The following is a 23,989-nucleotide window of genomic DNA, read 5'->3' as shown; positions in this document are numbered from 1 at the left end:
TCACCTTCACTGTCTGACATATTCTACAGATGTCTAGACATGGAAACTGTATCATGTAGCTGATATGATGTTCATATACTGTCACTAGATCACCTTCCCTGTCTGTTGCTGCTGAGAGACGCAGCTGAGACGCGAGCGGCTTGCGTCTAAAATAGGCGAGCCTTCTATTCTATAAAATAGACGCGTCTCATGCGGGCAGTGTCCACTCTAACCTGTTAACATGGACGCCGAAATAAAAAACACGCCACGCAGCCGCCACGCTCTCTTGACGCTTTTTCTTCTCTGCTAACAGATCTGTATGTGATGGTGCTGTTTCCTCTTTGTGGTTGACCTACTGACTTGAGAAACAGCTTCACCCTCTCAGCCTGTTGCAAGTTCCAGAGAGTTACTGTTACATCACTTCTGTGAACTGCAGTTTTGTCACTTTAATTATAAAGAAATGCAATTTTAAGAGCATTTGACTTCCTTGTTTTGATAAACGTCTTGAGCAGAATGAGTCAAATAGAACGGAAACAGTGGTTTAAATGATTGAAGGTACATTTAAATACCTGCGTCATTACACACCAGAGAACTACTGTTAAATGAAATTGAGGTTTGTCTCGTCGTGGGAAAAGTCTCAAATTTGTCCTGAGGGTGGCGTCAGAGGAAAGACAACTAACTTTGGTCAAGAAGAAAAGCAGAGGCTGATCCTGCAGAGGAATAAAACTTATTGAAATGTGACCAGATATTTTAAATAAAACGGGTTAACTGATTTAGCATCCTCTAAAATAAACCTTTGACCACACCAACCAGTTAATGTTTATGTCTGTGCAGTAAAATCATCTTTCATCATAAGATTCTCTCTTCAAGAAGTAAAAAGACAAACCAACAACAATAATAGACAGTAAACAAATTTATTTTGTCATCTGCATTTACAACTGGAATTCGGGGAATTCGAACACGACGTCTTTGCCTGTGAGTTTCTTGTAGACACCAGAGAAAGTCTCCACCTGAAAGACACCGACAGAAACACGTCAACTTCAGTTATATTCACAGTTTATAGTCTGAATGGGTCAAAATGATCCAACAGAACAATAACATACTGAATACTTTCTCAGTTTCATGATTTAAGAGGTAGGAATTATAACTATTTTTTATTTGGAAATGCTCCAGAAATAAAGGCTGAAGTTTAAGATTTGAATTACAGATTATTCTACTGGTGATTCCAGATTTATAAAATAAAACAAAGCAGCAAATATTCTCTCATAAATTACTATTCATTAATAGATTTCTTGTTTGGACAGTCAAACAACTTCAGACCATAAACAAACACAACAGTTATCTACACTTCTTTAGTATCAGCTCTCAGATTTAAACAGTTTTACATTCACAGACAGCGAGGTGAAGATTTCAGAGTTTGTGCACTGCATGGTTTAGCCCCCCAGTAACGGCCCCAAGGGACTCTGGGAAGATGTAGGAATATGCAGGACGCCCGTCCTCACCGACCAGCAGCCGGGGACAGAGCTTTGTCTCCGACGTTGTGGAACGGGAATGTACGTCTCAGCTGGAAAGCTACGCTCCCATAACGCCACCAGGACAGAGCCAGGAGAGCAACCTCGCTGGATGACCACGTCGGATAACAAACTGTACCAGCCAATGACTGCACAGGTGTGGGGAATACTCGCTTCTGATTGGGCGGTGACAGCTTTCAAAAACCAGCTCTATTGTGGTTCAAGATCTGATCACTCCTGGTTCCAATACTATCAATAAGTTTAATTGATACTTTATTATTGGACATCCCCACCAAACCTTAATGATCATGTTTGGAGCTGCAACAATTATGCTTTTTGTCTACTTTTAATTAATCATTTGTTATTTTTCAAGCAAAAAATTACAAGTATGTGATGATTCCAGATTGTCAAATGTGAAAATCAGCTGCTTTTCTTGGTTTTATTTTATAGTAAATTAAATATTTGGGGGTTTTAGTATGTTGTTTAGACAAAAATTAGTGTTTTTCACAATTTTCTGATGTTTTATAGAACAAATGATTAAATCAAGACAATAAAAAGCAGATAAATTGATAGAGAAAATAATCGTTGCAGGTCTAATCATGTGATGTGAACATCCAGACATCTACTCCACCCGTTTCTAATCATCTTACTTTGTGTTCCACGTTGTTCTGCTGAGCCTTGTCCAGATGGACCTTGATGAGCCGACTGCAGTCCTGTTTCACTCTGATCCTCTTTCCAACGATCTCGCTGGGGAACACAAGGTCCTCCAGGATGGCGTCGTGGACCGCGGTCAGAGTACGGCTGACGGACGAATCAAGGAAAGGAAATCACATTAACACCAAACCCCACAAAAAAATCAAGTCAAATAATCAATAATATTCTGATTAATGGAGTCACTTATCAAGTCAAACATTCACTTTTAGCTGCTCTTCTGTTCTATATCATTGTAAATTAAATATCTTTGAGTTTTGGACTGTTGGTAGAACAAAACAAGAGCTGCAACGATTAATCGATTAGTTGTCAACTATTAAATTAATCACCAACTATTTTGATAATTGATGAATTGGTTTGAGTAACTTTAATAAAAAGTCTAAATTCTGATTGCAGCTTCTTAAATGTGAATATTTTCTGGTTTCTTTCCTCGTCTGTAACGGTAAACTGAATATCATTGTGACATTTGCGGACGTCATCTTGGGCTTTGGGAAACACTGATCCACACTTTACCATTTTCTGACATTTTTTTTAGACCAAACAACTAATCAATTAATATAAAGATTAATTTACCATGAAAATAATCATTAGTTGCAGCCCTATAATCACTGTAAATTAAATATCTTTTGAGTTTTGGAATGATGGTAGAACAAAACAAGACACTTGTAGATGTCAGGACGACCTCAGGCGTCGGGATATTTTGATGCCCAATTATCTGCATTTTCACAACAATTAATTTGATTATTGGCAGATTAATCAATATATAATAGTTTGTGGCAGCCCTAAAACTGCATTAAGAGATGTTTGTAATTTGGCATAAAAAATCTTCAAAAATCAAATGAGTCTAATAAAATGTTATTGATAACATGTTTCCATTTCATTATGCTGGTATAAATATAAAAACATTCATATTCTGGTTTACAAGTCATGATAAATCTTGAATAAAACAGAGTTTGTGCACTGCATGGTTTAGCCCCCCAGTAACAGCCCCAAGGGACTCTGGGAAGATGTAGGAATATGCAGGACGCCCGTCCTCACCGACCAGAAGCCGGGGACAGAGCTTTGTCTCCGACGTTGTGGAACGGGAATGTACGTCTCAGCTGGAAAGCTACGCTCCCATAACGCCACCAGGACAGAGCCAGGAGAGCAACCTCGCTGGATGACCACGTCGGATAACAGGGTTCATACTTTACATGATAAATCACCATTATCTGATTAATGGTGTCTATTGATTAACTATCAGTTTCAGCAGTAGCAACAAGAAAGCACAGCAATTTCAAAATGTTCAAACTGTTCTGGTTGAATTAGATTTACCCGTCAATTAAGTGATTATATTCAGAGCAGAAAGTTGATTAGTCAATCGACAAAAATCACAAATCTGCCTCCAAAGGCTTTAATTAAATGACTTGTTTTAGCTCATCAGTCCAACACCCAACGATGTTCAGTTTACATCACAGACGACATTTGAGAAGATAATAATAATAAGATGGAACCAGCTCATATTTTGTCATAAAAATGTCTTAAATCATCAGGTTAAAGTAATTTTTGTAATTAACTCATTTCTCATAAAGCAGTTTCAGTTTTGCACATTGATCAGCTACAACGGTCTAATGACAACTAGAGGTGGATATCATCATATCACGTAACCATAGTGTTCAGAGCAGTCAGGAGCGGTTCCTGAAATGTGTATCACTAAAGTATAATATAACAGTAGGACCAGAAAAGGGAATATAAAATCCAAATTAACAATATTATCCTGACCAACATCTCATACAGACTCATGATTATTCCCGTCTCTAATAACAATAAATCTCAGTGTCTACTCACCTCCTGGGACGCTTCTGCTTATTCTTTGTGCGACTTTTTCTGGTGGGTTTGGGCAGAATTCTCCTCTGAAAATCAACATCATCGTCTCATTAACCTCCGATCAGGATTCACACACATTCAAACAGGTTTCAAATCAAATCATTCAAGAACAAAAATAGTTCATTAACTAAATTAAATCAGGGTCAGGCTGATATTCTGGGTCAATACTGGATATAATATTTACTCGACAGCTACAGTGTCGAAAAGCTGATTCTTTCTGCATTAAACAATTTTAATAGAAAATGTTGTCAGCAGCTTCAGACTTTCATCATAAACATGAATAACATTCATGAGACACAAGAGTGATGATTTTCTATTAAATAAATGGTCAAATTTCAGACCATTATGAACAATAAATCATCAATATCTGACTTTAAACGCCCATATCAGTCAAACCCTGACAAGTAATGTGCACTGCATGGTTTAGCCCCCCAGTAACGGCCCCAAGGGACTCTGGGAAGATGTAGGAATATGCAGGACGCCCGTCCTCACCGACCAGAAGCCGGGGACAGAGCTTTGTCTCCGACGTTGTGGAACGGGAATGTACGTCTCAGCTGGAAAGCTACGCTCCCATAACGCCACCAGGACAGAGCCAGGAGAGCAACCTCGCTGGATGACCACGTCGGATTACAACTTTAAAGACACTAAAGACTCATTTCACATCATCCACACTCATCCTTCGTTGCAGGTTGTGGCAGAGGTCGGGTTTTATTTGTACCAGATAACTTCATCCTGCAAGTTGTTATTCAAAGTCAAATAAAACTAAATGAACTGCTGCATGTGGTGAAAATCCACAAATCACTAAATTCTAGACTCAGTTTTGGTGATGATGCATTTGAGATACTTCCAAACAATTGTTATGCATGAAAACTAAGTCAAATTTCACAGATTGATCAGCTTCAAGAGATGGTTCCAATTTTCTAAAATAAGCTGGTGCTAGATAAGTAGTGAAGCTGTAGTAAAGACTGAAGAGCTCCAGTATGGACACAGCCCTCACTCCAGTTATAAAAGGAGCAACGGTCTCTGCATCCCTTCAGCAGATCCTCAGGGAAGGTCACCAGCCTCCAGTTAGTCCATAAAACACAGGTTGACTATTTTAGACCTCCACCACAACCCTGAAGCATCCATCAATGGGTGTAAAGCTGAGACACACTTCATCTTCATCATCATCATCCTCACCTGTGCAATGAAGACCACGTGCTTTCCGCTGAACTTTTTCTCCAGCTCCCTCACCAGACGAACCTGAATCTTCTGGAAGGACTTCAGCTGAGGAACGGGAACGAAGATGATGATGGCTTTCCTGCTGCCACCAACCTCGATTTCCTAGAGACAAAAACACACTAATGATGACCGGATAAAACGCTGAATAACATCCATATTTATTATTAGAAACACAAAGCAAATACCAGGTAATATTTGTCCGCTTAAGTTATCATTGAAAAGTCCTAAATGTAAAGTTAGCTAGTAAACAAGTTGATATCAAATAATGTGCACTGCATGGTTTGGCAAATATTCAAATAAATATAATCATTTGAAATATGTGTTTTTATGCAAATAACCACCAGAGATGACAATAGCCAAGTACAGTACAGTATTGTGTACAGTACCCTCCCACCCCCGAAATACAGGGCTCCTGGAAGCTACGTTGTAATTTGAACTCTTAAATTAATTAATAAAAATTCATTTCAGACCCTGTGTCTAATAAAATGTTATGCTTGTAAAAATATAAAAACATCTCGTATAAAATTTGTGCAAAAATGTATACATGTATGAATTTTGTGCACTGCATGGTTTAGCCCCCCAGTAACGGCCCCAAGGGACTCTGGGAAGATGTAGGAATATGCAGGACGCCCGTCCTCACCGACCAGAAGCCGGGGACAGAGCTTTGTCTCCGACGTTGTGGAACGGGAATGTACGTCTCAGCTGGAAAGCTACGCTCCCATAACGCCACCAGGACAGAGCCAGGAGAGCAACCTCGCTGGATGACCACGTCGGATAACAACATTTCATTTAATGAGGTTTCTGATAGAGTGCGACTAGCAGCAAAAACAGCACTACAGTGGTTGAGATTAACAGCTCTTTAAGAACTTTAACAGTTATTATAATGTAGAAGGAGGAGATGGGGATGAGTGGAAATGTCCTCCTACCTTTGCTGCAGTGATGTTCAGCTCTCTCAGCTGAGCCTTCAGGTCGGAGTTCATCTCCAGCTCGAGCAGAGCCTGCAGGAAGACAAGTCAAACCAGCATGAAATAACTTTATTTATGCACCACTCCCTGACACATTTACATACACTGTAATAGCTTGAACAGATTTTGCATGAAGTAGTTTCTATTTAGTTAATTCTACTTAAACACTGACAGTCAGTGGATTTTATTTGTATTGTTGCTTATGTTTCCATCTAGAAGTCACATTCATGTACAGACATTACAGTTTCCCCCCAGCAATCAACTTCGAACCCCATCTACTGACACTTGTATACTAGATGTAGAAGCAGAAATACTAGTTCTGTGGGGTTTAGTATCTCTGGGTGACATTAAAACTCTTTTCCCTGCAAGTAAAAGTCAATGTGAGTCAGACTTATACAGCTTTGTATCACAAAATATCTGGATGTACCATGAACAATGATTCTTTCAGCATTAATAGCTCCACACTACATGCAGCTTGACATAAACTTAGAGCACAGTAAACTCATGATTAGGACATGTTGAACTGAAGTGAAAGCTGGTGTTCTTACCTGGGAGATCCCAGACTCAAACTCGTCCGGCTTTTCGCCATTCGGCTTCACTATTTTGGCGCTGGTACTGAACATGGCCTTTGTCTCTGCGAACAGAAATACACATGTGGAGTTATAACCTGGTATTCATCTCTATCCTGACAGACCTGAATCCTGGAGGAGCTCCTTCAAACCAGCATGGATCCAGGCTACGTTATGTTAGCTAACAGTTAGCTAGTTAACATAACAGTCATTTACCTCAGTGATAACTGAGCCGAGGAGCTTTAAATGGCAAAGACAAGTAGCTAGTTATATTCCACATGAAACTACACATATACACAGCCTTATATACCTTTAAATGCTCATTAACTGCCTTTAAACACATGCTCGGCCTGCTGATGACGTCACTCTACATACTACAACACCATTCAGCGGAGCTTCTCTACTACGCTTCATTTAGTCATATTAAACAGCCATCCACCACCACAAACCACATAATCTAACGTATCAGAGCCTTAACAAGCTTTACGGTGCGTTCACACGAAGATTAGACGACATTAAAGCACATTTTAAGGTAGAAAAGTCAGTCCTGTGAAAAGTAGCACGACTAACCTCTGTCAACGACGGCCAAGGAAGAGGCCGGAACATCGCGAGAGTTGTATTCATCCAATCAGCGCGCCCCGTTTTAGTACCGCGAGAGTTGTCTGAATCCAGGATTGGAGGGATAAGAACATCGCGAGAGTTGTATTGATCCAATCAGCGCGCCCCATTTTAATATCGCGAGAGTTGTTGGAGTCCACGCTTGGAGGGATGAGAATATCGCGAGAGTTGTATTCATCCAACAGGAAAGCATGGTTTCTACTCTGGCAGCAACATTTTATTGGAGTAATCTTGTTAGTGATATATATATATATTAATCTTGTTAGTGATATTGACTTATTATTATATATATATATAAATATTGTAAGTGATATTGACTTATTATATATATATATATATATTAATCTTGTTAGTGATATATATATATATATTAATCTTGTTAGTGATATTGACTTATTATTATATATATATATAAATATTGTAAGTGATATTGACTTATTATATATATATATATATATTAATCTTGTTAGTGATATATATATATATATTAATCTTGTTAGTGATATATATATATATATTAATCTTGTTAGTGATATTGACTGAAAGAAAGTTTGGTCCTTACCGCAAAAGTTCCTTCTTACAAATCAGATGAAAGAGGTGTTATTTAAGTTGATCTACAGATTCTATCCAGTGAAACATTTCTTACAGAAGTTAAAGAGTGACATATACTGTAGATGTAAATTGTTCCTTCTGCGAATCATATCCTGAAACTTGCTCTCATTTATTCTGGTCATGTAAATTTACATTTGAATTGTGGAAAGATGTCAATAATTTTATACTTGTTAACATTTTCTCAGATTTTGCACTGTACTATAGAAATATTATATTTGGTTGCTATGGTTACAGTGACAAAGACAGTAATGCATTCTTTCTTATTAATGTAATTTTAATTCTCGCGAAGTTCCACATTCACAAGTGTAAATTTACCCAAAAAAAGCCTAACTTTGTATTTATGAAAGAAATGGAATTATATCTGTCAACAATTTCTTCCTCACAAAATAAAAAAGCAATGAAAACAATGAATGTATGCAATATCTTTGAAGTTTTTAAGTGAAATTATTTTCATACTCTTGCGTGGTCTTTTTATTATTATTATGATTTGTTATTTTTTTTTTATTGTGTTTTTTTTAATTTTATGTTGGTTTTGTTTCATTTCTGTTGTCCTTTTATGTTTGTCACAGCTCTTTGTCTATGTTTATGCTTCTTTTGTATGTAAATATTTCTAATGTTTTCTGCTGTTACTACGTATACTGTCATTTTGAAATAATAATTAAAAAAGAATATAGATGATGGAAATATTACAATGGGGAATCTGCTAGGAAACACATCTAAGAAAGTACACAATCTTCTAATTAATTACTTAAGGGCAACAGGAATAATGGAGAGAATTTAATTATTATTAATAATTATTAATTTTATTTTATTGTTTTTTTTTTTTTATTTATTTATTTATTTTATTATTATTATTATTATTATTTTTCCTGCCTATCTCCTGCTCCACACTCCAGTAGTCCTGTAGGTGGCGGTAATGCACCTATAAGCTGGTTTGCCAACCGCCAATAAACACCAAAGAAGAAGAAGAATTAATCCAATCAGCGCGCCCCATTTTAGTATCGCGAGAGCTGTCGCAGTCCACGCTTGGAGGGATAAGAACATCGCGAGAGTTGCGTGAGAGAACCTGTCAACATTACTTTATATTTCCAGCTCTTTGTTGCTGCTCTTTTAGAGCTTTAATCAAACGCTTAACTCCGGATTTAGAAGACTACAGCAGGTTATAGTGTGGTTGTATTTGTTAGGAATACTTTGTGTGTGTTTTTAGTGTGATTCAGAGCCAGGAAACTAGATAATAAGGTCACTAGTTCTAGCTGTAGCTTCCTCTGTTCTGGCTGTCTGACGTCACCTGGCTGCTGAATCTGTCCCACAGTTTAGAGGTTTTATAGCAAAACACACTCTGACCAGTCAGATTTAGTGATGTGTTATTATGTTTTGAGTTAACATCATTATGTTAGACACTTCCGGTCTGTGATGTTTAGACTGACTGGTGTTTTCAGAGCAGTCAGGAGGACAGACCTCTGCAGGAGCCTCTGCAGAACCATCCTCTGCAGGACAGACCTCTGCAGGAGCCTCTGCAGAACCATCCTCTGCAGGACAGACCTCTGCAGGAGCCTCTGCAGAACCATCCTCTGCAGGACAGACAGTAGGACAGTCTGCAGGACAGACTACAGGAGCCTCTGCAGAACCATCCTCTGCAGGACAGACAGTAGGACCACCATCCTCTGCAGGAGCTTCTGCAGCAGCACCGACATGGCGAAGGGCAAGTTCTACTACGCAGTAAAGACAGGATTCAAACCAGGAGTCTACAGTTCATGGTGAGACTGTTTACATCTTACTGTCAGAACATCTGCATGTAAGAAATCCAAACTCACTGACCTCTTAAAGTGCATTTCATCTAGTGAGAGGAGATGCACGCCAGATTCCATTCAGATATCTGGTGTTTTAATCTCTCCTTGATATTCAGCTAAACAACACAACAGCTAAAAGATCATTTTAGTATGTTTTTATAATGACACCAGTCCACTCTTCAATTCGGCTTAGAAGTAATACATTATTAACCACTTTGTCTACATCAAAACACACACCCAGTGGTGGGCGTTGCTGAGCCTCCTTAAGCACATCGAAAGGCAAGTGTAGTTTATTCACACAAAGGCAAATCAAAGTGCTTTACATAAGCATAAACATACAAAACACATAAAACAGAAAGATAAGATATTTCATAAAAGAGCCATCATCACAAATGTATCAAAAGACCCTGATGATTTTTAAAGGGTGTTAAGATGTGTTTTGCTGAAAAACAAGGAAATGTAAAATTGACAAATTTATAGCTGAGGTTTGGTCCACCAAATTTGATAGGATGTTTGTGCTTTCATTGGAAGATATTAACATGAGCATTAGTGGAACTGATCACACTGTGATCACATCACAACATCTGTACTAACAATAATGTTCAGCTCAGTGTGCATTTCACAGAGAAACTACTAAGTATAGAATATGTAAAGTTTAGGAAGATTTATGAAATTTTAATACAAGAAATTTGCAGGATTCCTGTTCAGACTTCTGGAATTGTTGATCATTTTAGTTTTACTGTGATTTAGGGATGAATGTAAGAGCCAGGTGGACAAATTTCCCGCTGCCTCTTTCAAGAAGTTTGCGTCAGAGAAAGATGCCTGGGCGTTCTTCAGAGGAGTCGAACCCACGCCAGTTCCAGAGGTGAAGAAAGGTAAACTGGTTCGGACAAATATGAAGCTTTTATTCTGCACAAAACCCCAAAAAACAACTAATTCTAGTGGCTGTAAATGATCCGTCCAATCTGAGAATGCCACAGCATTAAAAAAGAGTTTGTAGTTTTGATCCCAGCAGCAAGTTTTAAGGGAAGACTCAATTCCTCCTAGCCCTGATCCAGATCCAAATGGCACTTTGCAAAACCATTTCTTTAAGTTTGCAAAAACAGTTTATGTTGTTGTCTTTCAGTGGCTCCGTGTGTGGAGTCGGCCGATGCTCTGCTTCCTAAAAGAGGCCCGGAGCCTCTGGAGTACATCCCCCTCGGGAAGAAGAGATGTCACTCAGAGGAGGACGCGGAGTCCCAGCCCAAACGAGTCAAACCGTCAGAGAGCTCGTCTTCAGAAAGCTCGTCTTCAGAAAGCACAGACGGATTCACATACATGGGTAAGATGCTTGAACGAATGTGGAAATTAGATAAATTTATGGAGCTATTACTCAGTTTTTTGTCCACCTTGAATTGAAATAAAAGCATTTTTCTGATTATAATCGTGGGCACATAATCTGTAAACAGATTCTTTTAGCTGCTAGTTGACACATTACTGTGCAAGAAGTTCAAATGCAGGAAACAGGGAGATGGAATAAAACTTGAACTCACTTCAGAGTCACTCCCTCTGCCCAGGTGATGCTGTGGTCGTTTACACCGACGGTTGCTGCTCGTGCAACGGACAGAAGGGCGCCCGAGCCGGCATCGGGGTGTACTGGGGCCACAACCACCCGCTGTGAGAAAACACACACAACTTTTAACTGAACTTTAGCTCAATTTAAATCCATTCATTTATCACATTTATCACTGCTTTCCTGCAGAAATGCTGCAGAGCCGCTGGAGGGAAGACAAACCAACCAGCGTGCAGAAGTACAGGTACAGAATCATTTAGTTGTCCTGCACCAACACGGATGCAATGGCGTGTTAATAGTTGTAACCAGGTTGACTGTTTGTGTGTGTGTGTTTGTGTGTGTGTGTGTGTGAACCAGGCTGCCTGCAAAGCGCTGGAACAAGCCAAAGAGAACAACATAAAGAAGCTGGTCCTCTACACCGACAGCAAGTTCACGATCAACGGTGAGACGTCAAAGAGCGTTTAACTCTCATCAAAGTCAGTTTGTCCACAGTAGACCTTGAAGAGTTGAAGTCTGCGGCGTGTGTCTGTGCTGCAGGTGTGACCACCTGGGTGAAGAACTGGAAGCTGAACGGCTGGCGGCTGAAATCTGGAGGTCAGATCACCAACAAAGACGACTTTGTGAAGCTGGACCGACTGAATGCAGAACTGGAGGTCGTCTGGGTAAATATCAGCCTGCGTCACGTCACCGTGAAGACGAGTCTCTTCACCCTGAACCCCGTCAGTCGGTCGCTTACTTTCTTACATTCAATTCATTTATTCATTCCAGACTCACCGAAGAGTCGAGAGTTCGGTTGTTACTGTAAAGTAAAAATGAGAAAATCACCACATTACTTACTTTCACTTTCTTACAGTCAACGAGTTAGAAGTAGAGCAGCGATGAACACGACCTGCTCCAGAACTTCTGTGTTCCTCTGCCTTCACTGAGTGAATAAATATATATTTTCTCGGCCTAAACTCACAATAATACAGATTTTTATATACTGGCAGGTAAAACAAATCATTCAGCAGAGAGCCTGCAGATTAAATTCATACTTGTGTTCTGCTCGTGTTTCTTATATTTTCAGAATAACCTGAAGACAACCAAACATACAGATTTTTAAAATCAATGTGACACCAATAAATAGATTTAAGAGCCACAGACAGACAACAGTGTTGGATCAATACCTGAGATGTGATCACTATAAGTAAGAGTAATGTGTTGTTTTACTTCTTTTAGACGTATTGGCGGGTTATTCTGTTCTACTTGTCATCCTTAATGTAAAGTTCTGTTTTGTTTTTGCAGTCTAGCATCTCCTGCTATTTGAAAAGTCTCACTAATCTCACAACACTTCAACCACAAGAGGCGCTAGAGACACGTCACAGTCAGTGAGAGTCACAAAGTCTTGGAGTTTATAAATCAGCAGTTCACAAGTAAAGTCAATGTGATGCTGGAGTGTGTTTTGAGTTGTAGTTCCTTTCAGTAGGAATATTTCTCGCACATTTTGCCAGCAGAGCATCAAGACTGTGTTTTTTTGCCGCACAGAGCCGACCTGAGACAAACTAAATCTGGGTTTATGCTCGCCGTAGTGTCCTTATAGAGCGAGGGGTGTGTCATCATGTATTTTTTTGCATGAAGCCCGGAGCAAGTTGTCGTGCACCTCCGAATTTTTGTAACTAGGCCCCTGCTGGCCAGGCGAGGCTTTTCAGACATTTTTTTCATGACTGCCACAAATACTGATAAAAGCAAATAACTTAAATTAAGAATTAAAATAATGAATCAGTTTTCACTATTTCAAAAAGACCACCAGTTAGTTTTTAAATTCTTTAAAAGGAGATCTTAGAAATCTACATGTGAGTAAATATTTTGCAGCCGAATCAAATTGTTAACACGATATTAAACCTTTCAACCTTCGTTTCATCAGAATTTGTTCCAAATACTTGACTTTGTTCTTAACAAGGATTGATAAAGGAGATAAAGTCCATGAATATTTGATATGAGTTTACAGTTAATCACAATCCCTCATTGAGAAGTTGCACGTTTGGTGTGTGGCGTTCGTCAGGAAACACTCGTTAACTTCTTGCTTCTTCACTGAATATTTAGTTTGTACGCCCCCAAATACGGCACTTCTTTATTTAGTCAGATATATCGGTGCTTTTAGAAAAATCAACCTTGAATGTTGACATCAGCGCTATTTTACGAGTCAAAAATCTGTCCAACCATGAAGCTGTAGCTGTGACCGAGAGGTCAAAAGGCACCGGTGAGTGCAACAACCTCTAACAGCCTCTAGGATGAAGAAGAGACGGAGGAGATGACAAATAAACTGGAGTCTATAACACCAGATGAGTTTACAGGTCAGGAAACTGATTGTCTCCTCTCCTTCCTCATCTTCCTCCAGCTGCACATCCCGGGTCACGCCGGCTACAAAGGCAACGAGGAGGCCGACAGACTGTCGAGAGAAGGAGCCGCGAAGCCTCGGCAGCAGCAGCAGCAGCAGCAGCAGCAGCAGTAGTAGCATGAAGGAAGACAAAGACTCTTTAACTGTTACAGAGATCTGCTGCAGGACTGTTCACGTCTTCTCTGGTTTCATACAGAGGTTTATTTTTCAGTTTGTGAGCTGGAACCCAGAGAGGGAAGTCTGAGAGTTTTTCTGTTTAAATGTTGATTTTGAATTCTGTGTTCTCGCTCTAAATAAAGTTTCTGCTTCAACCGCCTGTTTGTGTTTTTTGTGATGCAGCAGAGAAATCTAAGAGTTGATTAGAGGAGGAAGAAAGTGAAGGAGAGGAGGGAGGATGGAGAGAGAGAGGGTGTCAAAATGGAAAGCAGCAATTTGAAGGAGGCGAGGAAGAGGAGTAAGGAGACAAGCAGGAAGGTTGAGTGAGAAATTAAATCTGAAGAGAGAGGAGGTAGAATAAGGAAACTACTGTTGGTTTTAGTTTGATTATAGTTGATCAGAAGTGATCCGGTCTAGTTGTAACACAGTGAAGCGTCCAGGAGGAGGAGCTCCAGCTCGTTGTTAGAGCCCAGATGAAGATGATTTAGGGTTTATTTTATGATCTGTTTGAAATCTGATTGATGCATTTGATGCTTATTGTTTCATACACATCACCGCTGGGAATATTCTTTTCAAATGACATTTAAATAAAATTCATCGCAGTGAAAGGTATATCAAACCATTAAACTATATTGATATTGCAGCTTAAACAGGTATTTAATTCATTTCTTCTTGTTTCCATGAGAGGAATAAAGAGTGAAAAAACAACAATTTATTCTGGAAAATACAGAATTGAATTTGACAGATCAAAGCTCGTATCATCTCAAACGGCGTCGGAGAAAAACAAAACGTGAACATTTAATTTCATCTATTAGGATCCATTTTACATCAAACAGAAGATATTCTCTCTGGGATCCAATCCAGACCTGTTTTAGTCTTCTTTAGGGGGTCCAGGGGGTGTTTAGGGGGAGATAGCAGGTCAACAGTAGATGTCACATAGATGTGGTGAACATCATCTGAAAGCTGGGAACCTGAAGATTAATTTGAGATGCTGCTCAGCACTGTGTGTCAAGTTGTTCTAGTCATAAATCAGAAATTGAATTCATTAAATAAGTATAAGGATTTAGAATATTATGATAGAATAATATGATGGTGATCCTCATGCTCTGTTATGTCTCATAAATTGTTGCAGCAATTTTTGGGGTTGATACCGTTTGTTCCACAGATTTGGTTCTAAACCAAACTACTTCACTACAACTACTTCAAAGGCAAATATTGTATGTTTTACTCCACTTCATTTATTTGGCAGCTATATTTACTTGTTTGCAGTATAAGAATTTTCATACAAAACATCCGATAAGACAAGAAAAGTCTGTTAAGTCACTATCGTGAAAAATCAGTGTTGTTTTTTAGTTATGTTTTTTAGGACGTAATTATGTACAGAAATGTCGTCATGAAATTTGGTGTTTCAAGTAATTTTAGTCTGTAATTAAGTCTTAAAGTCTTATCATATTTTTTAAAAAGTGAACAGTATATAGATAAAGTATACGTATAATACAACACCATCAAACAAGCAGTTTTTCTTCATGAGTAATTTTACTGTTGATACTTTAAAGTGATAATCTAGAAGATTTTCATTTTAATAAATGTCTGCAGTTACCGCTCATCGCCACAGGAGGCGCCGAAGAGAACTAACGGAGATCTTTGCGATTGTAACTTTTGCTTTGAAACTTGACTGTATTTTGTAATGGAGCATTTTTACTTTGTTGTACTGCTACTTTTACTTCAGTAAAGTATCTGAGTACTTCTTCCAGCTTCTTGCTTCTCGTCTCCGTCCCTCCGGCAGACCGACTGTTAGTAAAACATCATCAGCTTTGTTTCCGCTGATGGAAACAGAGAGAAAGAGAAACTACAGACTCTCCCCTCCTCCCTCCCTCCTCCTCCTCCTCCTCCTCCTCCTCCGTCCTCCTGCGGCCGGTCGATTGGTCGGTGTCGATGTTGGAAACGGCAGGACGGAGGCTCGGGGTTCGCTCGCTCTGACCTCGACCGCTGCCTCGCGGCGAGCGTGGGGCGCCGCGACCCCGCCAGAGGCAGCCCAGTCTGAGAGAGAGAGAGCGCCACTCGGAGGTCAAAGGTCGCCCCGCAGCAGCTTCACCTCCTCGCTGGCTGAGCCTCGTTAGCACTCCTCCTCAGCACGCACACACACACACACATCTGTCCTCGGCAGACGGAGCTTTGGCATTGGTCCACCGCTGCCCCGCTGGAGGGGAAGAAGACCGAGCAAACTGTAAAGAAACTTAACAAACCAGACATTAGAAACATCCTGCTCGCATCTTCACTTACAGCTTTTGTCAATTTTTAGACCAGCAGCGTCTGAGATGCAGCAGAATGTTCTGCCGGGGTTGAAGAACTCTCTGACACCGCAAACCGTCTGACACCGAGCGGAGGATGTTCGCTAAAGTGCTCGCAGAGCTAACGGGAAGAAAGAAAACTTCATGCACACAGTCAGCAGCTCCACAGGAAACAAGTCCAGACCGAGTCCGAATCGCTTCAGTCCAGGTCCAGACCCACCAAGTCCAGACCGAGTCCGAATCGCTTCAGTCCAGGTCCAGACCGAGTCCGAGTCGCTTCAGTCCAGGTCCAGACCGAGTCCAAGTCGCTTCAGTCCAGGTCCAGACCCACCAAGTCCAGACTGAGTCCGAGTCGCGTCAGTCCAGGTCCAGACTGAGACCGAGTCGCTTCAGTCCAGGTCCAGACTGAGTCTGAGTCGCTTCAGTCCAGGTCCAGACCCACCAAGTCCAGACTGAGTCCGAGTCGCGTCAGTCCAGGTCCAGACTGAGACCGAGTCGCTTCAGTCCAGGTCCAGACTGAGTCCGAGTCGCTTCAGTCCAGGTCCAGACTGAGCCGAGTCGCTTCAGTCCAGGTCCAGACTGAGCCGAGTCGCTTCAGTCCAGGTCCAGACTGAGCCGAGTCGCTTCAGTCCAGGTCCAGACTGAGTCCGAGTCGCTTCAGTCCAGGTCCAGACTGAGTCTGAGTCGCTTCAGTCCAGGTCCAGACCCAACAAGTCCAGACTGAGTCCGAGTCGCTTCAGTCCAGGTCCAGACTGAGTCCGAGTCGCTTCAGTCCAGGTCCAGACTGAGTCCGAATCGCTTCAGTCCAGGTCCAGACTGAGTCCGAGTCGCTTCAGTCCAGGTCCAGACTGAGTCCGAGTCGCTTCAGTCCAGGTCCAGACTGAGCCGAGTCGAGTCGCTTCAGTCCAGGTCCAGACTGAGCCGAGTCGCTTCAGTCCAGGTCCAGACTGAGCCGAGTCGCTTCAGTCCAGGTCCAGACTGAGACCGAGTCGCTTCAGTCCAGGTCCAGACTGAGCCGAGTCGCTTCAGTCCAGGTCCAGACTGAGTCCGAGTCGCTTCAGTCCAGGTCCAGACTGAGTCCGAGTCGCTTCAGTCCAGGTCCAGACTGAGTCCGAGTCGCTTCAGTCCAGGTCCAGACTGAGTCCGAATCGCTTCAGCAAATAAATAAATAAATAAATGAATAAATAAATAAAAATAGAATAAATTGAAACTCAAACATTTGAAATAAGAGTAAGTAAATTGAGATCAGAGATCATAAAACAGGTTTCAGAATGCGTGTAAACACGTGTTTACTGCGATAGAACAAAGTGACGCCGAGGGGTCTGACGAAGCGTCAGTATGAGACGAGCTGGATGAGTTGGACTCCCTCATGTGTTTTATGTCTCATACAAAGTTCCTTTTTAATTTGGTGAAATGAGCCTTTAAACCTGAAGTATTGAGCACATGGACATCATCATCATCATCATCATCATCATCATGTGTCCCTGACGGCCTGCCAGTGCCTGCTACATAAAGATAAAGTGTCTGTGTGTTTAGTGGATGAAGCTGTTGGTCAGTCAGGACAGTGAACGCACCACGAGCCTCAGACAGATCAATTCTTTCATTCTGCTGACCGATCAGCGGATCAGATATTAGCGGTTTGGCAGGTTCCTGTCATCTGGGGCTTCGTTATCTTGTCTCCCTGCTGATTTAACATTGTGGACACAAACCTAGGCTACATGTATGAATCGATTCGGCCCTCATCCCTGCAGCCATCTCAAGTTTCTCTCACAAATCAGATTTACAGCATTTGGAAATGATGACGCCTACTCTGATTAGGAATACAAAAATAAAGAAACATATCAAATACCGGCATGAAAGTAAAAGTCATTATGGAAATACATTGAACTTATTGACTATTCATGATATTCGCCTACAAACGAGGAGCCAGTTTCCAGGATGGAGTCTGTGTTTCTAACAGAGAGGTGACGTTTTTACTCCCTAAACCAGTTAGTGAATCAATCAGTAATTATTGGCTTTGAATCATCATTTTTATTGATCCTTAAAAAAAAATCAATGAAAACAACAACCTAAACAATAACAAATAAATAATATGTAAATATAATAATAGATAGTAACAAATTATTAAAAAAAGGGAGGAGAACATTTTATAATAATAAATAAATAAATAATAAATATAAAAAAATAATAAATTAAAAATGTAACATTTTAAATAGGAGTAAGTAAACTGATATCAGACTATTTAAAAAATATTGGCACATAGAACTGAAACTTTTTTTTACTTGTGTTGAAAATGAGATTAACACCTTTCAACCTTGCACTAAATAAATAAATAAATAAATAAACAAACAAATAAATAAATAAATACATAAATAAATAAAAACTATATGAAATAAAAATATAATAAATTAAAAATGAAACATTTAAATAATAATAATAATATTAAAGACATTTTTCTTCTTGTCAATAAATCCCATAAAAAGTGGATTTATCCACCGCTGAAAATAGTTCCCAACAAATACTCTATTTCCTGTTTGTTTGATAAAAACTAGAGTGAAAAGCTGATTTAAAAAAAATTAAAGTATACATTTGTGTTATTAAAGATTTACGTCTTCAGTAGGAACCAATGGGAGCTGAGAGCCACAGACAGGAAGTCAGAATGTACTGAGAGATGGACTGACATTTAATGCGACAAGTATTCCGATTTTTAAGTATTATGATCCGATATCACGATTTATTGTGATTTTTGTTTACTTGTTTACCTCGAGACCGTGAAGGGAAACGATGAATCAGACACTTCTAGAGACTTTTACTTTGTAAAATCTCTAAATGAATCCAGTAAGAATGTTTGATTTTCAGCATGTCTGTAGTCAGAGACGTCCTGAAGTCAAATATATCAGGATCACTGTCAGGAGCCAAATGTCATTGTATTGAGAGACGGACTAACATGTTGTTGGTTTTGGTCTTTTCATGGGATTTGTTTAGAACCAGCCTCATCCTGTAATGATGGCGGGAAAGTGAACTGACTCTTTACAGTGAAGTGACAGTAGATACGACACACAGCTGGCCGTAAATTAATTAATTCCCAAAATTGGTGACAATATGAAAACCTGTTTATTCCCTTAAAAACCTTCAGATTAAGCATGTTAATGCATATATCTATAAATGTTATATGCAACTCTGTGGGCCTGCGGTGTACCTGTTTGACGTTATAGGTGTGCGTATTACTAACCCGTGGGCGTGGACTCCAAGCGGTAACTTTAGTTGACGCCAGATCAGTATTTCTGCTAAATTCTGCTATAGATCTGCTAAATAATTGTCACGTTGGTATCGCTGTGTGAAAACTGCAGTAAAAAGCCCAGTTGAGATGAATGTGCTGTAAACACGTCGAAGGAAAGCTCCTGAAACCTGAATAATATCGGCATATCCCACATGTCTTCATCAGAATAAGGCCTAATATGCTGTTTACACGACCCGTATCAAATAGAGGAGTAATAGTGTGCATGTAAACGTAGTCAGAGTTTGGTGCTTGTTTCAGTCAGAGCGTCTCGTTTCTGGTCTTTAGTCGGCTACAGTTCCTTATTCCGGTCGGGTAGGTTTTGGGGCCCCGTGCAGACCTCCGCCCCGACCCGAGGTGAGGCCAAGGTCGGCGGGGTGGAGGTGCTGCAGAGCCATCCGTCAGCTGTCTCAGCTCTAATTATGCAGCAGAGTCCTAACCAAGCGTGAGATGTCATTACACAGATGGAGCTCCAGAGGAGAGAGGCTCTGTCTGTCTGTCTCTGTGTACGTTACAGTCATTATCTGAGGCAGCGGAGCTCAGGACAGCACGGCGGATGCTTCCTGGTTCTGTAGAGGTGGACGGTTTAGAAAGTTCAAACCTTTTAAACATACGAGCTCTAAATGGTTTACAACAGTGTTCTGTACATTAGATGTGATCACAGTTCAGGAAGTGAGTTAGAGACAGAAAGTCCAGCGGAGATCTGACCAGCAGAAGCAGAATGAAAAACTGAATTATCATAAAAAGAGATTTTTCCATCAGAGGAAAACACTCAGCTGACGGCAGCATCAAACACCACAGTCACCACGTTCACCTCCTCACCAAAACTGACTCATAAACTTCTTTTAATTGCTGCTTTCAGTGTTTGAACTCTGCACCGCCAGCGCCCGCCGTCCTCATTATGAGGAGAGGTGAATTGTGGGTAGAATCTGCGGGTGGTTCGACAGCAAGCTGTGAGCGCTGATGTTTCAGGAGGCAGGAAACGGGAGACGAAAGGGAGGATGGACGTGATGGAAGAGAGAGGAAAGAGAGAGACGGCGAGGGAGGAGGAGGAGGAAGAGGAGGAGGAGGAGGAGGAGGGGGAAGAGGAGGAGGATCTTCAGGAAGAAAGAGGGAAAAAGACAAAAGAGAGAAGACGAACAGAAGGGAAAGGTGGTCGAGGGAATGGAGGCAAGATGAATGATGGAGACAAGAATCAGCAGGAAGTGAGACGAGGAACATCTGTGAGGAAAGACAATGAAACATAAAGACGGAAATAAGAGGAAGAGTTGGAAATGAAACAATAAAACATGCTCCAAAAATCAGTCACATGACGTGGTTGTCCAGCTACAGGTGATGGTGATGGTAGTTTTAAGCCCGACCATGTTGCTTTTAATAAACCTAACAAAATAGTTTTATTGTCTGAACCTAAGCAAGTGTTTTTGTTTACTTCACAACATTAAGCACGTGTTTACTGCGACCGCAAAGAGTGACGCCGACGGGTCTGACGAAGCATCAGTATGTGACGAGCTGGGATGTGAATGCTGCTATAAAGCGTATATATGACATGACATTTCCACGTGTCATGATGATAACAAACTTTTGGCATTTCGCGTGTCATTTATACGCCACGTCATTAACATGAAACGGTCATGGTTAGGTTTAGACAACAAAACCCCTCACTTAGGTTTAGGAAAAACATCATGATTTGGCTTAAATTTAGTACATCAACTCAGTAAAATATGTACAGAAACAACGTAACATCACCTCCCAACCATCAGCAGTCGTTCTCTCTTTTTATTCTACGTCACTAGCTCTGACGGTACGTGTCCACAGGCTCCGTGCTTTCCACGCCCCCCATTCATTGTGTATGTAAGCAGCCTCGCAATGCATTCTGGTAGCGTGGCGTCGCGATTCGAGAGACTAGGCGTCACGACGCCCGCTCCTCATTTGCATAAAGTTGAGGGCTTGTCTACTTTATGTAAATCACGGGCGTCCGACGCGACTCGCCGCCTCTCCAAACTCCTAAAGATCTTTTAAACTAAACGTTGTTGATCCAAAATAAAGACAGATTCATCAACATGGATTATTTCTCTCCTCAAATGTTGTCAGAAACACATCTCAGTGAACTATTTACGTGAAATAAGAGAAGAAAGTTTCCAAACGAGCCTCCAGACTGGTTCCGGTTTGAAAGCTGGGAGCAGCAGCCAACGGCGGGAAAGCGTTCGTCCAATCAGGAGCCGAGTGCCTTGTTTCTAGGGACAGCACACCAAGCGTCCAATGCTGGGAAGCGTCGCGTCCCCTCGAGATAAAAAACGCTGTGGACACGTACCATGAGCGTTTACCTTGCAGTCAGTACAGACTACATGTCGTAAACAGGACACGCCAAAAGCAAGAAAAGCGTTGTGATTGCACGCAAAATGACTTACAAATTACAGGGTCATTCATACGGCATCCTAAAATGCACCGTAAAATCTTAATCTGCAAAGAAACTAACAATACATGTCAGATAAATGCACCTGTATTGATTAAACAGTACGATATCTCCCTCTGAGATGAGGCCTATCGAAGGAGCAGCAGTGCTTGAGTGAATGTAGCTGCTGTGCTCTCAGTGCTGTGATGTATGTGGTAGAAATGGGACAGCGTGGAGCAGCGTGGAGCTGCGAGCTGCCTGCTGGCGGTTAAAATGCTGTTCAGGTCTGCAGCAGCAGCAGCAGGCTGAGATCCAGCGAAGCCGACGGTCTGAATCCCAAACACACATCCTGATTCCTGCCTCACCACAACACATCTTCATCCTCAACACATCTTCATCCTCTCATCCACGCTGTCGGAGGCGTTACAGGTCGACGTTTAGCATCGATAAACCATCGCAAACATGAAGTAAAGACAGAACTCTGGACCACATTTGGATGTAAAATCTGCTGTTTTAATCCTCATCATTGAGGGAAAACAGGGGCTGATGGGAAATGTAGTCTTACTTTGCCGAAACCCAAACAATGACGGGCAACACATGGTGTGCTCCGGCTGTATGACTTGATTACAGCGAGCCAAAGTGAAGCCCTCTGAGATGAGCCACAGGCCAACGAGCAGCTGCATATTTCTACATAAATTAGCCTGTTTTCTTCAGTCGGTATCGAAGTGTTTCACATCGTTCGCTTCGGGGGAACCGGAGCTTCCTCTGTGATTCAGTCCGCAGCTAACAGGAGGAATTATTATTACGTGGGTGTGTCGTAATTGACTGAGAATAAAAGAATTATCTGCAGTAATCCGTCTTTAGTGCCAGAAAGGCTTCATGGGATTGTTTTGGGAGACTTTTGCAGCACTATTGATTTTTTATTTATTATGCTGGATTTCTGTTGGTCAACTAAAAATAAAGTCCTTCTTCAGAAACACCCACCGGTCCCATCTTACTGTACGCAGCAGCGGTTCTACCGAGCTGTACGTATTGATGAGTAGAATCTCAGAAATCACTTATCAGAACAGATTTCCATAGATTCCTGCAGTGCCGCGCTTCAGTAATTGTTTTTGTTTCGATTTGTTTTTGTGTTGAAGCTTTGTTCAGAAACTCAATAACATCGACGAGCGGCGGTTTGAGGTTTTGGTTTCAGCAAACCAAAAAACATGTAAATGAATTTGGTTAGATCGGGGGGGGTGATCAGGGTGGTATGAAGCACAGGGCAGACCCAGAGGCAGATGAATCACTGCTGATCAGCAGCAGAGAGGGATTTACCCACAAGGATATGATCCACAGTTAGAGACACCTCCAACAGCTTCTCTCGTCTAGAGTTCAGCAGCTGGACGATCAGACGACACAGTTCAACATGATATCACACCAAAGCGTGTAAAACAGGAACCCCCTCTTAATGGTAACACCGATGAAGCATAACGCTGACTACCTTTTGACCTCTGAAGGTACGTGTCCACAGCCTCCGTCCTTTCCACGCTTCCCATTCAATGTCTATGTCAGCAGCCTTGCAATGCATTCTGGTAGCGTGGTCGCCAGATTTGAGAGCCGGGGCGTCACGTTGCCCGCTCCTCATTTGCATAAAGTTGAGGTCTAGGCTACTTTATGCAAATCAGGGGGCGTCCGACGCGACTCGCTGCCTCTGAAACTCTGTAGAAACTATTAAACAAACCGTTATGGATATAAAATAAAGACAGCTAAAGATAATCCTTTATTAGTCCCACAGCGGGGACATTTGCAATGTTACTGAATGTTAATACCATTTATTTACCATTTAAACGGAGGTTGATTTTATTCAAACTGCATTTGGACTCAATTTAACAGCATTTATAACCTACATTTAAAGTAAAAGCTTTCAGATAATGAACAGCAGCAGGACTGAAATAGTCCTGATAAATCCAGATGTTTAAATATACCAGTCTAAAGCTGACTGTCAGTGAGTGCTTCAGCTTATAAATAATGAAGTCATTGCTGTGAGTCAGAGTCATATCAGAGTTTCTATTGGCCCAGAGCTAACGAGTAACGTGGAGTAATGGACACAATATGTTTGT

The 23,989-nt window shown here is 41.1% G+C and overlaps 2 protein-coding genes, 1 long non-coding RNA gene and 4 other non-coding genes across 11 annotated transcripts; 2 read left to right on the top strand and 5 right to left on the bottom strand.

Moving 5' to 3' along the window:
• Positions 1 to 877: 877 nt before the first annotated feature.
• On the bottom strand, positions 878 to 7,463 carry rps7 (ribosomal protein S7). The gene is made up of 7 exons (XM_037750511.1): positions 7,393 to 7,463; positions 6,802 to 6,887; positions 6,215 to 6,286; positions 5,247 to 5,390; positions 4,029 to 4,093; positions 2,141 to 2,291; positions 878 to 989 (listed from the first exon to the last, which is right to left on the bottom strand). The coding sequence occupies exons 2-7, from the start codon at positions 6,874 to 6,876 to the stop codon at positions 912 to 914; spliced, it is 585 nt and encodes a 194-aa protein (XP_037606439.1). The 5' UTR covers positions 6,877 to 6,887; positions 7,393 to 7,463; the 3' UTR covers positions 878 to 911.
• On the bottom strand, positions 1,395 to 1,615 carry LOC119477620. Its single transcript, XR_005204276.1, has one exon. It is a non-coding gene; the product is annotated as a small nucleolar RNA SNORA73 family (small nucleolar RNA).
• Positions 3,153 to 3,373, bottom strand: LOC119477618. Its single transcript, XR_005204274.1, has one exon. It is a non-coding gene; the product is annotated as a small nucleolar RNA SNORA73 family (small nucleolar RNA).
• Positions 4,473 to 4,693, bottom strand: LOC119477619. Its single transcript, XR_005204275.1, has one exon. It is a non-coding gene; the product is annotated as a small nucleolar RNA SNORA73 family (small nucleolar RNA).
• On the bottom strand, positions 5,842 to 6,062 carry LOC119477617. Its single transcript, XR_005204273.1, has one exon. It is a non-coding gene; the product is annotated as a small nucleolar RNA SNORA73 family (small nucleolar RNA).
• Positions 7,464 to 7,732: 269 nt separating the features above from the next.
• LOC119476893 lies at positions 7,733 to 23,565 on the top strand. Its single transcript, XR_005204124.1, has 3 exons — positions 7,733 to 7,743; positions 16,235 to 16,238; positions 23,356 to 23,565. It is a non-coding gene; the product is annotated as an uncharacterized LOC119476893 (long non-coding RNA).
• On the top strand, positions 9,073 to 14,082 carry rnaseh1 (ribonuclease H1). 5 transcript variants are annotated; one of them, XM_037750507.1, is made up of 10 exons: positions 9,081 to 9,211; positions 9,492 to 9,566; positions 9,636 to 9,809; positions 10,593 to 10,717; positions 10,969 to 11,163; positions 11,399 to 11,498; positions 11,584 to 11,638; positions 11,752 to 11,836; positions 11,932 to 12,056; positions 13,772 to 14,082. In XM_037750507.1, exons 3-10 carry the CDS (start codon positions 9,745 to 9,747, stop codon positions 13,883 to 13,885), a joined length of 864 nt encoding a protein of 287 aa, XP_037606435.1. In that variant the 5' UTR covers positions 9,081 to 9,211; positions 9,492 to 9,566; positions 9,636 to 9,744; the 3' UTR covers positions 13,886 to 14,082. The 5 variants fall into 5 exon arrangements, with proteins under 5 accessions (XP_037606433.1, XP_037606435.1, XP_037606434.1 ...); XM_037750505.1 differs by having other exon boundaries at positions 9,073 to 9,211; positions 9,497 to 9,809; XM_037750506.1 differs by having other exon boundaries at positions 9,492 to 9,809.
• Positions 23,566 to 23,989: the final 424 nt, after the last annotated feature.

Source organism: Sebastes umbrosus, chromosome 18 (assembly GCF_015220745.1).
Source record: "Sebastes umbrosus isolate fSebUmb1 chromosome 18, fSebUmb1.pri, whole genome shotgun sequence".
NCBI lineage: Eukaryota > Metazoa > Chordata > Actinopteri > Perciformes > Sebastidae > Sebastes > Sebastes umbrosus.
The sequence above is the reverse complement of the archived record's forward strand: the minus strand, read 5'-3'. Positions and strand labels throughout refer to the sequence as shown.

Excerpts from the sequence above, each read along its gene's own strand:
- rps7 (XM_037750511.1), bottom strand. The coding sequence starts at position 6,876 with ATGTTCAGTACCAGCGCCAAAATAGTGAAGCCGAATGGCGAAAAGCCG. Across the intron at positions 6,287-6,801 it reads TTGAGTCTGGGATCTCCCAG|GCTCTGCTCGAGCTGGAGAT; the intron begins GTAAGAACACCA and ends GTCTTCCTGCAG. Across the intron at positions 4,094-5,246 it reads ACGTGGTCTTCATTGCACAG|AGGAGAATTCTGCCCAAACC; the intron begins GTGAGGATGATG and ends GTTGATTTTCAG.
- rnaseh1 (XM_037750503.1), top strand. The coding sequence starts at position 9,466 with ATGTTTAGACTGACTGGTGTTTTCAGAGCAGTCAGGAGGACAGACCTC. Across the intron at positions 11,164-11,398 it reads AGACGGATTCACATACATGG|GTGATGCTGTGGTCGTTTAC; the intron begins GTAAGATGCTTG and ends CCCTCTGCCCAG. Across the intron at positions 11,837-11,931 it reads CAGCAAGTTCACGATCAACG|GTGTGACCACCTGGGTGAAG; the intron begins GTGAGACGTCAA and ends TCTGTGCTGCAG.